The 16,262-nt window shown below is 33.6% G+C and overlaps 1 protein-coding gene across 1 annotated transcript in view; it reads right to left on the bottom strand.

Moving 5' to 3' along the window:
* LOC126882102 (GTPase-activating protein) overlaps positions 1-16,262 on the bottom strand; it is a 317,689-nt gene that overhangs the window by 75,697 nt on the left and 225,730 nt on the right. Inside the window, exon 6 of the mRNA XM_050646950.1 lies at positions 3,051-3,196. Within this exon, the coding sequence (XP_050502907.1) occupies positions 3,051-3,196 (146 nt within the window). The remainder of the gene's footprint in view (positions 1-3,050; positions 3,197-16,262) is intronic.

The following is a 16,262-nucleotide window of genomic DNA, read 5'->3' as shown; positions in this document are numbered from 1 at the left end:
TATATTATGTTCAAATAATAAATTGTAAAATTGATGTATCAAAATAAAGTTGCTTTTAATTAGTTTTAGCAATTAATTTGAGTTGCTTACCTCATTAGCTTTTCTGTGTTGAAATTTATCCAATAAAAACATTAGGCCTTTAAAAGCAAACCACTTCGAACCCTATTTTTGTCTTTCTCGTCTAAATGATGCCAGAAGCTAATTCATTTTTTTAGTTCAGAGACATCACAACCCATTCCTATAGAAATGTTAAAACAAGCATCAGTTCTTCTGTTTATTACTTTATATAGCTTCTATTTCGGGTTTCATAGGCATTCTTAATTTCTATACAACTCAATTAATTGAAGTATCTTTTCAGTGGTCCATTCCATATTGCAAAATTATGTTTTCACGACTACACAATAAACAACCCTCTCAAACTAAGGTTTGTAAATAAATTAAATCAGTACTTCTAAACGAATTCGTTTGCTACCGTCTATCCACTGTCCACATTGAACAACGATTTCCTTTGATGATTCGCTAACTTACTGACATCGGTTGGAACATGTGCGAATGCGAACGAATTCGTTCGGTCGTGTTCGATTCGCTGTACAAATACAATAAAGTTAACGAACGAATTCGTTCGTTCGTGTTCGCTTTGATTTAAATGCGCCTTAACACCATTTATTTTAATACCTATGGATTGCTCAGAGAGTGTTCTATTCATTACGTCTTCGGAATAGAGATTAAACAGGGTTGGTGACAGTATACACCCTTGTCTCACACCTCGCTTTATTTCAATTTCTTCAGTGGTATTATTCTCTACTCTCACTACTGCTTTCTGATTGTAGTACATATTTGCTATTAGTCGGATGTCTCGTTTATCTAAATTCTTTTCTGCCAGGAGTCTGATTACATGATCATGCCGCACTTTATCAAGGGCCTTGTCATAATCTATGAAACACATGAATACATCTTGATTTATGTCAAGACATCTTTGAGACATAACGTTCAGTGCAAACAACGCCTCTCTTGTTCCGAGTCCATTTCGGAATCCAAACTGGGTATCATTGATGTCCATTTCCAGTTTTCTGTGTACTCTAGTGTGTACAATTTTCAGGAATATTTTCAGTACATGGCTCATCAAACTGATTGTACGGTAATCACTACATTGTTTGGCATTCATTTTTTTTTTGGTATAATAACAAAGGTGGATAAAAGCCATTCTTGTGGTATTTTTCCTGATGTATAAATGCTATTGAAAAGTTCAACTAAAATGTGGATCGAGTCTTCTTCTATCAGTTTAAGGATTTCCGTTGGTATTTCATCTGGACCTGGAGCTTTACCGTTTTTCATTCTTTTTAGTACGTACATTACTTCCTCTTCCGTTATTTCTGGACCTTCGTCTCCTTGTATGTTACTTAGTTCAGATTGTTGTCTATCATCTGCAAAGAGTTCTTCAACATAGTTTTTCCATGTCTTCAACTGTTCTTCTAGTTCTGTTATTATGTTTCCGTTGACATTATACAGGGTATTTGGCTGCTTACGTTTTTGTATACCTGCAAGTTCTTTCACTTTTTTATGTACATTAAAAATATCATGTTTTGCCTGCAATTGCTCTATTTCTTCACATTTTCTTTTATAAAAATCTTCCTTTGCTATTCTGATTTCCTTTTTGATTTCTTTCTGTATTTGTTTATACCTTTGTTCGTTTTTTCCTTTCATTATTCTCCGATTGTTTATGAGAAGAAGGATTTTATCAGTCATCCATCTTTGCTTTATTTTTGGTTTTTCTTTAGTCAGAATTTTCTTCGCAGGACTTGTTATCGCCATTTTTACGTTTTTACATTTTTTATCTATGTTGTTCGTTGGCTGAGATGTTTCTTTTTCATGAAGTATTTTCAAATTATTATTAATACATCTTTGCAGTTCCTCCTTTACCTCCAGGTTACATAAATGACTGACGTCTATCTGGTTTGCTCTTCTTTTCTGCTCCAATCTTTTTAGTTTAATACTCATTTGCGCTATTAGAGGGTTATAGTCTGAATAGACATTAGTCAAAGCTACTAAATTGGTTTTAATTTTTAAAGAGCTTAATTGCATCAGTGATGACGTGATATCAGATTGATAATTTTAGATTACAAGATTACTATGAGACTGGAACAGTTTTGAGAAATTTATTAACTCTTGTATGTAAAATGTTTTAAGTTTTTCAATTTTTGTTAAGTTTCGGTTATTAATAAATAAATAATCTGTATGTTAAAAAGTTTGTATAATGTATTTGAGAATTTTTTTCATATTTATTTATTATTTTAACCTGGAAGCAGTCGCGTCGTTAGAAAAAAAACTCACATTTTATTCTTTTCCGTGATAACTCAATGAAAAATTTTGCAACATAATTTTCTACTCGTAAGTGTCGAGAAAGATTGTAGTAATGCGTGGGAATTTTTTTTAATGTTTTTTTTATTTTTTTTTGTGGAATTTATGGCTTTGGTGAGAACCAATTAGCTTTAAAATTGTTAAAAATATACATTTATAACATAACAAGTAAATAAAAATAGTATAAAATAGATATTTGCTTTAAATTCGTATTGTGAGATTTTTCTCTACGCGCGAATACTTAGGTGACTGAAGTGAGCGCGACTGCTCCCGGGTTAATAAAGAAAATGAAGAAAAAAACGCTTGTTTAATTTAAACGTGTTTTAAACTGTTTTAAACATATACACATGTTTAAAACAGTTGTTTAAAACAAAATGTTTAAAACGAAACAACCCTGTTAAATTCATTCCTTCGAGTAACTTCAACGAGTCAATATGTAGCATCATCAGAGAGTCTAAAACTAATTCGCGTACGAGCAACATATCAGTACAACTACGTTCTCCCGGGGTTGGTTCTACTACCCTGGTGTCAGTCGCTATCAATAAAGTATCTAAGTGCTATTGGTGTTTCAATAACAGACGATCATCCTCCACTGAGCCCGAAGATTAGACATATGGAGAACTACATTTTTTCTATGTACATATAACTGTTAGTTGACACTGCAAGTAAGTAAAGCCTATATGTGTACTTACGTAACATTAGAAATCTCAACATTCGCTAGCGCTTTAATCATCGGTACAATCTTATCGTAATGTAAAAATATTCGCACCAGAGGCTGAGCTATATCCATCTTATTAATAATCTCACCAAGAACGTATACTGGAGTAGCTGTAATAGGCTAAAAACAAAAAGTATAAATTAGTTATATAAATTTAATAAGATTGTCATTTAAACATAAGCCTCAATGCAATATTTGGTATTTCATAATCTAGAAGATAAAGAAAATAATGAAAGAAAAGCGACGAAGGAAAAAATACACAAGAGAATCAGATAAACCCATAATCCTGAGAGAAAAACAGGAAATTTTTTTAGAGCAGTAGCAAAGTTGTTTGTAATTCTATATACACATTCCCCTTCTCGATTTACGTGATTTACAATTTATGTCTCGGGTAGTTGGTCGTGAGAGCTTTGTATCACCCCTGACTTTCATGTAAGTCCACCAAGTAGTTCTATCATCATCATCATCATCATCATCATCATCATCATCATCATCATCATCATCATCATCAATGGTGCTACAGCCCTATGAAAGAACCTCGACCTTCCCAAGTCTATTACGCCAGTCAGTCCTATCCATTGCCAACCGTTACCAGTTTGCTGCGCCTATTTTTCTCTCATCCTCATCTACACCATCCTTCCATCTGAATTTTGACCTACCCCTATTTCTACTTCCCACAGGTTGTGACATAAGGATTCTTCTAGGAGGGTTGTTCTGCTGTGATCTTGCTAAATGTCCAGCCCATCTTAGTCTTCCTATTCTTATAAGAGATACTACGTCTTTACCACCAAATATACATTTATATCAATCTATGGTGCTCGGTGATTAGTCCGCATTTATTCTCATTAGTTTTGGACCAGATAACAGCGAAACTACAGGATATTCCAAGGTGCTTAATGTATGCTGATGATGTAGTGTTAATAGGAAATAGTGAAAGAGACTTAGAACAAAAACTGGAACAGTGGAGACAAGCTCTGGAGGAAAAAGGTTTAAAACTTAGTAGGACAAAAACAGAGTATTTTGAATGTTCATTTAAAGATGGAGTTACTACAAATAAAATGGTATTTTGGATGGTGAAATGATTGTAAAAAGCAATAGTTTAAGTACCTATGGTCGGTATTACAGAGTAATGGAGAAATAGATGGAGATGCATGAATTATGGCTGTATGGATGAACTGGAAGGAAGCGAGTGGTGTATTGTGTGACAGAAAAATTCCAATGAAGCTGAAGGAAAAATTCCATAAAACAGCCATAAGACCGGCCATGATGTACGGAACTGAATGTTGGGCAGTGAAAAAGAAAGAGGAACAACGAATGCATGTGGCGAAAATGAGAATGCTTAGATGGATGAGTGCAGTGACAAAAAAGGATAAAATTAGAAGTGAGTATATTAGGGGAAGTCTAGGTGTGGCACCCATTGGTGCCAAAATGAGAGAGAATAGGGTAAGATGGTTTGGTCATGTTCAACATCGAGTCGTTAATCACCCAATACGAAGAATTGCTGAAGTGCAGATTCTTGGAAGGAGTAGGAGAGGTAGATCAAAGAAGACCTGGAGGGAGACGACGATTGGGCAGGACATGTTGGTAAAGGGGATTAATATTGATATAATATATATATATATATATATATATATATATATATATATATATATATATATATATATATATATATAAGATTATGGTATTCTTGACTGTATATTCAAATATCAAGCAGTGATTCTTGAGGATGCAGTCTATTTTGGCCCACAAGACAAAGAAAACTCTTTGACTTACTGTCAAGCCTTCGAATTTATTTTAATTCTTTTTCAAGTAGACTGCATCCTCAAGAATCACTGCTTGATATACATATATACATATATATATATATATATATATATATATATATATATATATATATATATATATATATACAAGAAATACTGGATATTAGTGACTGTCGATATAAACAAACAACTAGTTTATTAGGGTTGCAGTCAGAAGGTTGGCCAGGATGTTAAAGAAACACTCTTTTGACTTTTTGTCTAGCTTTCGGAATGGTTTTATTCCTTTTTCAAGACTCTGTAATATAGATAAAAAGAAGTATGTAAATTTTTATAAAATATCATAATTCGTCAGTTCAACTTACTAGTCGTTGAGATTATTTAAAAGCTTTATGACCCTCAACAATACTAACACAAACATAGAATACAGAAAATAATGGACAAAATACATTCTAAAATTTTTGTTAAGGATGGTAAATTTTTATATTTATTCTATGACATCTTTTGATGGTGTGTTTTAACTCTGATACATAGAGAACAGAAAGAAAAAACAATCAGATTAAAATGTAATTGGTGTTTTTAATATTGTATTTATTTTCAAAAAACCAAGAGGCCCATACTGGGTAATTTTTATTTTTAACTCTGTCTTAATGGTATGCAACCTGTTATGCACACAGATGTATTGTGTAGTGCATATGTATAAGAAATATTTATTTTATTTTTGATGTTTTTCCAGTAAGTAACAATAAATATTGCTCAGTTTATCTATGTCAGACTTTTTATTTATGCAAGACGTACTGGATTTTATCAAATACATTTCCAAGAAAACACGTTTTGAATGGTTTGTTTCTTTGGCCAAAATACATGAATCTTCGAAATTAAACTCATGTTTCAAAGTTAATGCATGTTCTGTAAGTGCACATGCATTTATTTTATTGGTTTTTATATCACTACGATGTGAGATCACCCTTCTGTGGAAATTGCGAGATGTTTCCCCGATGTATACGTTGTTACAATTGGAACACGGTATGGAATAAACAACATTCGAAGACTCTTGTCTTGTAAAGGGATCCTTTGTTTTTGAGTATAACTTAGATACCGTTTTCACGTTCCTAGTTGAAATTTTTAAGCCATTAACATTTTTGAAAATGTTAATTAGCTTAGGTGTCAGAACTGGAATGTAGGGCAAGGAACCAAAAGTTATTTTAGGTGGTATTACTGATGTGTTGTCGCTGTCTGTCAATGTCAATTGTCGGACCTCATTATTATGAAAATTTTGTTTACCACAAAATTGAGAAGGAAAAGGAGAACCGAAAATGAGTTTATTTAAAAGCCCTATGGGATATGAGTTCTCTAGTAGTATAGATCTCAACTTTTTTAGTCCCTTGTCCCTGAACTCAATCTGCGACAAGTTTGTAACCCTACTTTTTAAGGCCAAAACCAAGTTTGTTTTCATCTTAGATGGATGTTGAGAATGAAAATTTATGAAACGGTTACTAAAACAAGGCTTACGATACCACTCCGTCCTCAGAATGCCATCACTGCCACGATGAATAAGCATGTCCAAAAAAGGAATCATATTATCAGCCTCCCTCTCAACTGTAAACTTTAGGTGTTCACATTGGGCATTAAAGGTGTTTAAAACATCAGATACTTTGTTTTCAGAGACCGACAAAATCAAATCATCTACATATCGCTTAATAAAAGGTATGTGAAAGGGTATCTTTTCTTTACAAGTTGTTATAAGTTCATCCAAAACAAAGTTACATAGGATGGGGGATATTTTGCTACCCATTGGAGTGCCAAAGATTTGTTTAAAAAAATTACCATTGAACAAAAAGATGTTGCAGTCAAATATGAACGTTAAGATTCTTATGAAATCCTCAATGAGGCCTATTGTCTCTTCAAGTGATGCTCCCAATAGTAAACTTGCTAAACACCTCACAGATATTCTCACAATTTCCTACAACGAATCCAACGAATTCTATATAAGAGATTCCTTCACGTTTAGTAACTTCATCAACAATGTTAAAGTTCCGAATAATTATATATTGATTAGTTTAGATGTTGTGTCACTGTTTACAAACTTACCACTAGATGCTATCCTTAACAGCATCAAAAACAGATATATATATACAGATATATAAAAAGTTTGAGACTTTGAGACCCGAGCACTATCCACATCTACGCTCAAACCCACATGTTGGCTACGATATGTTGACGATACATTCGTCATTTGGCCCCACGGAAGGGATGCTTTAGCGTCTTTTCAGACCCATCTGAATGGTATACATCCCAGTATCCAGTTCACGATGGAGATGGAGACTAACTCATCCTTACCGTTTCTCGACGTTCTTATTAAGAAGAACCAATCACAAGGTTTTCATCACTCTGTTTATCGAAAACCCACCCATACCAACCGCTACTTGCATGGCAACTCTCATCACCCACCTTCTCAAATTAATTCAGTCATTAATACTCTTGTCTCCAGATCAATTCGTCTTTCCGATGATGCAAGTAGATCTACTGAACTCTCTTCTTTAAAACAAGCCCTCATCCAAAACGGTTACCGCGAAAATCACATCGATAGGAGCATCCATAAACTTCAATCTCCCGCTCAATCACAACCCAAAGAGTCAGATCCTGATCATACGAAAGCTTTTCTTCCCTATATCAAAGGTGTTACTGACAAAATCGACACAATTCTTAAGCCACGAGGAATAAAAACAGTATTTACCCCCCAACAAAAACTTTCATCTCTTGTCCGATCCGTCAAAGACAACATTCCAAATGAACAACACGGAGTTTATGAAATTCCTTGTGCAGACTGCCCCCGATCTTACATAGGACAAACCAATCGTAGAATCCAAAATAGGATTTATGAACATTCCATATCTGTTCGCAATTCCGATTCAGTTTCAGCCCTAGGCCAACACCATCTTCATACAGGTCACAAAATTGACTTTGAAAACTCCAGAACCATAGCCCCCATCCGCTTCTATAAACAAAGGATTATCCGAGAAGCCATAGAAATCGAAAAACGGCCAAGTTGTCTCAATAAAAGAGATGACGGCATCCGTTTACCTTCGACTTGGAGACCCCTCCTAAAGAAAACATCGTCCGCTCCATCTACAAATACAATTCCCGCCGTCAAAAATCTTCGCGCCACTCCAAATAGTCTTCGCGCTAATTCCCACTCCGCCACGTCATCGACAGCCACGTCAGTCACATCAGTCCACGGTATAAATGACCGCCCCAGCGTCAGCAACAACAGTATTGCAGTGAGTAGTGAAGTAGTGAGTAGTGAGTGTAGTGTCTGGAGCCTCAGGAGACTGAGACCCCGGAAGCCCTGAAGATGACGTCAGAGAGGACGTCGAAAGCTCGGCCTAGAAACCAACGACGCGGTTCAACCCGGAAGCCTGGTGAGTTTAATTTTAATATTAATTCTTTTGTTGATATTGATTTTAGCTTTAAGTTTCATTGTATTAACCGCGGAAACCTTTCCGAACATATATATATATATATATATATATATATATATATATATATATATATATATATATTGATGTGATCTTGATTATTGATATGAGATAATATTTTTATATGTCATTTAATTTAATCAATGCATTAATAATAATCTAATTAATTTACCAAATCACACATCAATATGTTTTCAATCTCAGGGCTTTTTATAAAATTAATTACTTACATACGTGGCTTCTAAGTATTTCTTAATGGTTCCTAATCGGGATAGGAAAGAAAAGAGTAAAATAATAACACATATGGGTTACAATTGTAATCAAAATATTGTTTATTTTATTTAAATGGCAATCACTGCTTAATATTTGCTATATCTTATTATTCTTAAACATAACATTTATACATGGGAATCTTATTTCCTTTTGATTTCCAATTGAAAGTTTTTATTAACATTTAACTATTATGATTTATCAGCAACAATTCTATTTAAGTTTGATGAAGCTTTTCTGATATTATTGATTATGTTTTTTCAATTTTAAATGTGGTATTTACTACGAAAAACCCATACATTCATGTCCAAACAAATGAGACTGACCTTTTTCTGGTGCACTGAGAATGTCTTCACACAAGACCCGTTTCCTGCTATCCTTGGCTGCAATCAAAACCTCGTCCTGGCTTCCAGTAATGTTCTCCTCTGAAACTAACTCGTATAGCTCTCGTTTCCTGCTTCTGTCGTGATGCTGTGTTCTACCTTTTTCGAAACTGCAATCAGCTACCGGGAACTCTTGGCTCAAGGAGGTTCTTTTACTCTCAACCTGGCCTACCTCTCGTTCTACGATAGATACTCCACACTCACGGAACTACACCGGCTTTCTCACTCTCCGTACACTACCGTCTACTACTCGACTTCACTTCTCGACAGCTCAAAACATTCTGCTCTCTATTTGTCATTCATTCCCCTACTTTCTAAATATCCCTTCCAGATTCACAAATCAAACTTCCACCACCAACTCTCATTCGCAGTATTCCTCAAAACCAATTTTTAAACTTTCTAAATATGCTTAATGGATTTCAAAGAAAATAGTTAATTCCCATTCTAAAATTACTTTCTACTATATACAAATTTTAATGACCTATTCTCTATTTCCACTTAGTCTTATTTAGCATCGGCTAATGATCAATCCTTCCGGGAACAAACGATAATGACCTATTAACGATTTCACTTGAGTCTTATTTAATCACTTCTTAAAATTAAATATAACAATTTGTTGTATACAGGTTGTTCTAAATTTATATGCCCGTGGTTGAGAAAATTGAAAATATTTTATATTAAATTGAATTCTGTTTATAATTATCAAATTTTAATTTTCATATCAAATAGAAATATAACAAATCCCCGCCTTGTATTCGATAAAATTTATCTGCATTTTTAAATAAATTTTCTCGAGGCAAAACCAACTCCCTGTATATTTCCTTACTTTAATCTACGTCTTATACCCCTTCTTCTTGTATTACTCTAATTAGTCCCACCTGTAGAGTAATTGTTTCCTTATTTTCAGTGTCCTCATCCTGTGTTAGAGTGTCGGCTATTATGTTGTCTTTCCCTTTTTCCCATATCAATCTTCTGTCTTTTTCCTCAGATTTTTCACATACTTTTACCGTGTATTCTGCATCCTCGTTTTCATATGCCTCCTCTTCAAATGCCACTGTTTCGATCATATCTTTTTCGCTTTCATTTGTTAGCTTTATTTCTTCTTCTCCTGAGCTCATCTCTTCTTTTGAGGAATCCCAGTTTTCTTTTGCTTTTGATACTCTCAATTTTTCTTCTTCTGGGCTCAACTCTTCTTTTGAGGAGCCACAGGTTTCATTTTCTTTTGTCTTTTTCTGACTTTTTCTCCCTTTTCTTCTTTGTCCTTGCTTCGTTGCCAAATTCATTTCCACTGTTTGTTCTTTACCTGATTCGTCCGTATTTTGTTTCTCCTGTTCCTTGTTCTGTTCTTCTTCTTTTTCTTCTGTTAGATTCATCGTATTATTTTTAAAATCTATCACTACATGTTTTTCTGCCAATTCGTCAACTCCTACTATCATGTCATGTGACATGTTTGGCATTATTACACATTGTAGTGCATACATCTTCTTACCCAGTCGTACCATTACTCGTATGCCTTCATTTATAGTTGCCAATGTCCGTTTGTTTGCGCCCACTAAATTTACCCTAGGTATTTTGTAAATTAAATTTGTTAAGTTAACTTCTTCTATTAGTTTTCTGTTGACCAATGTTATTTCAGATCCAGTGTCTATCATAATTTTAATTGGTTTCTCGTTGATAAATCCATCCACAAATTTTAAATTAACTCCATTTTTCTTTTCGTTGTTTCTTGCCACTTTAATAAACTCCTTGGGGTTACAAAAGATTCCTGTTTGATTTTTGGTTTTTAGTGAGCGCCGTCGTGAAAAAACGCCGGTTGCTCATCGTAGTTTATATTTTCGTCATAATGTCTCTCTCCGTCATATTCATCTGTCTGGGTATTATTTACTTCTCTTCTATTTTCTCTTGGTCTGTCGGATCTGTTTCGGTTTTCTCGATATCCCTGTTCATTTTGTCTACCATTATTTCTGTTTTCTTTATTTGCGAGTGTGGTGTTTCTATTCTGGTATTCTCGATTTCTGTCCTCATTCCATTGCCTATTTCTTTGTTCATAATTTCCTCTTCCGTTGTCTCTATTTTCGTTTTCCCTTCTGGGATTAAATTCTCGTCTTGTATAGTCCCTCCTATTTTGATTTCTATCTCTGTAATCCTGTGTTTCTCGGAGCCTGTAATCTTCTCGCGACCTTCTTGATTTTCTTTCTCTTAAACGTGATTCTCTTATTTGTAGGAATTGGCATAAACTATCTATGTCTTTGTAGTTTTGCAATGTGATATGGTCTTCCAGCGTTTCTTCGAAATGTCTTGCAATCAGTTCGACTAATTGTTCCGATGAGTAATTATATTGTAGATGTTTTGCGTTATAGTAAATTTGTAATGCATATGTCCTTTCTGATATACCCATCCTATCATTGTATTTCCCATTTTGCAATTCCTTGTTAATTTCCAATTGTTGGACTTTTCCCCAGAAATAATTCAAAAATTTTTGTTCAAATTGTTGCCAACTGTCAAATTCTTCTTCTTTGCAATCGAACCATAGGCTTGCTTCATATTTTAGATGGTTTCTGATAGTTTCTTTTGCTGTTTCGAAATTTCCGATGTGCTGTATTTTCTTTTTCAGGCTATTTATGAACGGCACTGGGTGTAATCTTCTTACATCCCCGCCAAACCTTATCTTCACGTCATCTGTGCTATGTATAACATTTTCTCTTCTTTCTCCTACATTTTGTTGAATATTGATTTCCGCAATCTTTCTTTCCATTTCTTCTCTGATTGCTTGAATAGCGTTTTCAAACTTGTTTTCCAAACTTTCCATTTCTTTTTTCTGGCAATTCGTTAACTCCTTCATTTTTATTTCTTGTTCTTGCATGTGATCTTTAATTTTCATTTCATACTTTTCTATGCGTTCCTCCATTTTCTTGTTGTTCTCTTCTATTGCTTGTTTCATTTTTTGTTGTGTTTCATCCATTTTTTGATCCAATTTTTGTTGTGTTTCATCCATTTTTTGTTCCACTTTATCCATTTTCTTTGATGTTTCTTCCATGGCTTGTTTCGTTGCACGTTGATTTTCATCCATTTTTTTTTGTGTTTCATCCTGATTTTTATCCATTGCCCTTTTTGCTTCATCCATTGCTTGTTTTGTTTCTCTTTGATTGTCATCCAGTTTTTGTGACTGGAGTTGCATCAGTTGTAATAGTTTATCTATTCCTGATAATTCTTGCTGTTCTGATGCCATGATTGTCGTGTCTAAAATATCTTCTTGGTCTGAATGTTCTTTTTGTTTTTTGTTGTCCTTGCTTTGGCTTCTTGTCACAGACATTTGTTTTCAAGAAGTACTGTCCCCGCCAAATATGAAATTTTACTAGTATGTTACCAAGACGATTTTTTCTCACCCAAATATTATAAATTGTCAATAAATATATCAAATGTAAATATCGTAAAAATAAAATATTAAATCAGTTATGTAAAATTTGTACCTAAAGAGATCTAAAATTTTATGTTATCAAATGTAAGTATCTCACTTTTTACCACAGGCATATAAATTTTCAAATACCGGCTTTACTCTTTCTATCCTTCAAATTTGCCACTAGAAATACTTTACAATGCCCTCCACGTTGGACGACAGTTGATGTGATCTTGATTATTGATATGAGATAATATTTTTATATGTCATTTAATTTAATCAATGCATTAATAATAATCTAATTAATTTACCAAATCACACATCAATATGTTTTCAATCTCAGGGCTTTTTATAAAATTAATTACTTACATACGTGGCTTCTAAGTATTTCTTAATGGTTCCTAATCGGGATAGGAAAGAAAAGAGTAAAATAATAACACATATGGGTTACAATTGTAATCAAAATATTGTTTATTTTATTTAAATGGCAATCACTGCTTAATATTTGCTATATCTTATTATTCTTAAACATAACATTTATACATGGGAATCTTATTTCCTTTTGATTTCCAATTGAAAGTTTTTATTAACATTTAACTATTATGATTTATCAGCAACAATTCTATTTAAGTTTGATGAAGCTTTTCTGATATTATTGATTATGTTTTTTCAATTTTAAATGTGGTATTTACTACGAAAAACCCATACATTCATGTCCAAACAAATGAGACTGACCTTTTTCTGGTGCACTGAGAATGTCTTCACACAAGACCCGTTTCCTGCTATCCTTGGCTGCAATCAAAACCTCGTCCTGGCTTCCAGTAATGTTCTCCTCTGAAACTAACTCGTATAGCTCTCGTTTCCTGCTTCTGTCGTGATGCTGTGTTCTACCTTTTTCGAAACTGCAATCAGCTACCGGGAACTCTTGGCTCAAGGAGGTTCTTTTACTCTCAACCTGGCCTACCTCTCGTTCTACGATAGATACTCCACACTCACGGAACTACACCGGCTTTCTCACTCTCCGTACACTACCGTCTACTACTCGACTTCACTTCTCGACAGCTCAAAACATTCTGCTCTCTATTTGTCATTCATTCCCCTACTTTCTAAATATCCCTTCCAGATTCACAAATCAAACTTCCACCACCAACTCTCATTCGCAGTATTCCTCAAAACCAATTTTTAAACTTTCTAAATATGCTTAATGGATTTCAAAGAAAATAGTTAATTCCCATTCTAAAATTACTTTCTACTATATACAAATTTTAATGACCTATTCTCTATTTCCACTTAGTCTTATTTAGCATCGGCTAATGATCAATCCTTCCGGGAACAAACGATAATGACCTATTAACGATTTCACTTGAGTCTTATTTAATCACTTCTTAAAATTAAATATAACAATTTGTTGTATACAGGTTGTTCTAAATTTATATGCCCGTGGTTGAGAAAATTGAAAATATTTTATATTAAATTGAATTCTGTTTATAATTATCAAATTTTAATTTTCATATCAAATAGAAATATAACAATATATATATTTGTACAAATATTCAAACCACTATATATATATATATATATATATATATATATATATATATATATATATATATATATATATATATAGAAGAAGAATTTTATTCCTGGGTTTATCGGTCTGATAAAATAAAACACTTTATAATATATATATATATATATATATATATATATATATATATATATATATATATATATATATATATATATATATATATATATATATATATATATATATATATATATATATGCGTTGGTCTCTAATGCTTTGCAGCTTGAATTTATTTTGCATGATTTTTTCTTTGTCTTCCGCATTATCAAACTCCAGCTTACATATTCTGTCTCCTATTTTTCTCGCAGTTTTTACCTGAACTTGTACTTCTAATTTTTCCCCAAGAAAATTGGTCATAGTGTTTTTTAATGTTTTTGAGTCTTCTGCGTGTATTTGGAGGCCGGTTATCACCACATTGTTTTCTTTCTTTTCTTTTTCTATTCTCTCCACACTTTGCTTCAAGCTGCTTACTTCTCGTTTCATCATCTCGTTCTCTTTTTTTATTCTTTCGTATTCTTCTTTTATAAATTGGTGTTCCTGATTTATTTGATTAACTTCATGTCGCATTTCTTTTTGTATTCTTCGCATTTCTTTGGTATCACTCCTCATTTCTTGCATTTCTTTTCTCATCTCATTCATTAACCAATAGTTTGTCTATCTTTTCTATCTAATCTTCTTGTCTATCTAATCTTTTCATCTTTATTATGTTTGACTGGTATTCTATTTGTCTTCCTTCTTATTTCAAACACTGCCTGGGGTAATCGACGCTGCAACAGAATCACTTGGAGAGAGAAAAGTAACGAATACTCACATATTAAAGAAGAAAACCCCGTGGTTTAGAGAGGAAGTTAAGATAAAATGCGAAGAAAAGAAGAAATCCTTTTTACAATACAGAACAAAACAAACACAACAGGCACACAACCACTACAAACGAATCAGAAACGAAACGAATACTTTAGTGAGACAAATAAAAAGGGAGCACTGGCAGAGTTTCTCAAAACAGATGGAACACGACTTCTACGGAACACAAAAAGAAGTATGGAGAATGATCAGAGGGCAAAGAAAGGAGATGTACGAATTAATAAAAGCGAAACACACTCAGAAGGAAACATGGGCAGACTACTTCCGATCTCTATTTGCTAAAGGCGACGATAATGAACCACCAACACCTGAAGTTACGACAAACGAAGAAATAAACATCGAGGAGGGAGAGGTAAAGGAAGCATTAAGACAATTAAAAAACAGAAAATCTCCAGGAGAGGACAGAATATCGAACGAACTCCTAAAGTACGGAGGACAAGATCTAACTAAACAACTATGAAAACTAATACAAAAAATAATAGAACAAAACAGAATACCACAAGAATGGAGATCAAGCATCCTAATACCTCTCTTCAAAAAAGGAGACAAATCAGACCCGGAGAATTACAGAGGGATTAACTTATTAAACACAACTTTAAAATTAACAACAAAAGTGATAACAAACAAATTGAATGAAATTATAACATTAGCAGAAGAACAACAAGGTTTTAGGTCGGGAAGGTCATGCACTGACGCTATATTTATAATGAGGTAAGTTAGGCATTAGTGAGGCATTAAAGGACGTTATCCACTTGTTATACTCGAGAGAGGTACCTCTGGGAATAATTAAAACGATAGAAAACATCTACCAAAACAACACAATAAAAGTAAAAGTGGAAGATGAACTAACTGACCCAATTTAGGCCGGCAATGGGATAAGACATGGGGATTCCTTGAGTTCTTTATTGTTCAACCTGACCATGGACGAAATAATAAAACAAGTAAGAACTAAAAAGGATATCAAATGGGAGAAAAACAACTTAAAATAATCTGCTATGCGGACGATGCAATACTAATCTCTCAAAGTGCAGATGATTTACAACGTATGCTGCACCAATTCAACATAATCGCCAGAAAATTTAACATGTTAATTTCCTCAAAAAAGACAAAATGTATGGTTATAACAGCAGATCCAATAAGATGTAAATTGGAGCTGGAAGGTCAGATAATAGAACAAGTGATGGAGTTTAAATATCTAGGCATCACACTATCTAGCTACGGAAGGCTCGAAACAGAAGTGGAAGATCAAGTGAATAGAGCAAACAGAGCCGCAGGTTGCCTGAATGACACAATATGGAGAAATAAAAATATCGGAAAAGAAATTAAAGACAGAATTTATAAAACAGTCATCAGACCAATAATGACATACGCGGCAGAAACACGACCCGACACAGAGAGGACAAAAATATTGCTCGAAAGGTGCAAGGTGGATAACATTAATAACTGGG

This window comes from Diabrotica virgifera, chromosome 3, assembly GCF_917563875.1.
Source record: "Diabrotica virgifera virgifera chromosome 3, PGI_DIABVI_V3a".
Classification (NCBI taxonomy): domain Eukaryota; kingdom Metazoa; phylum Arthropoda; class Insecta; order Coleoptera; family Chrysomelidae; genus Diabrotica; species Diabrotica virgifera.
This window is presented reverse-complemented; position numbering and strand designations above follow the sequence as displayed.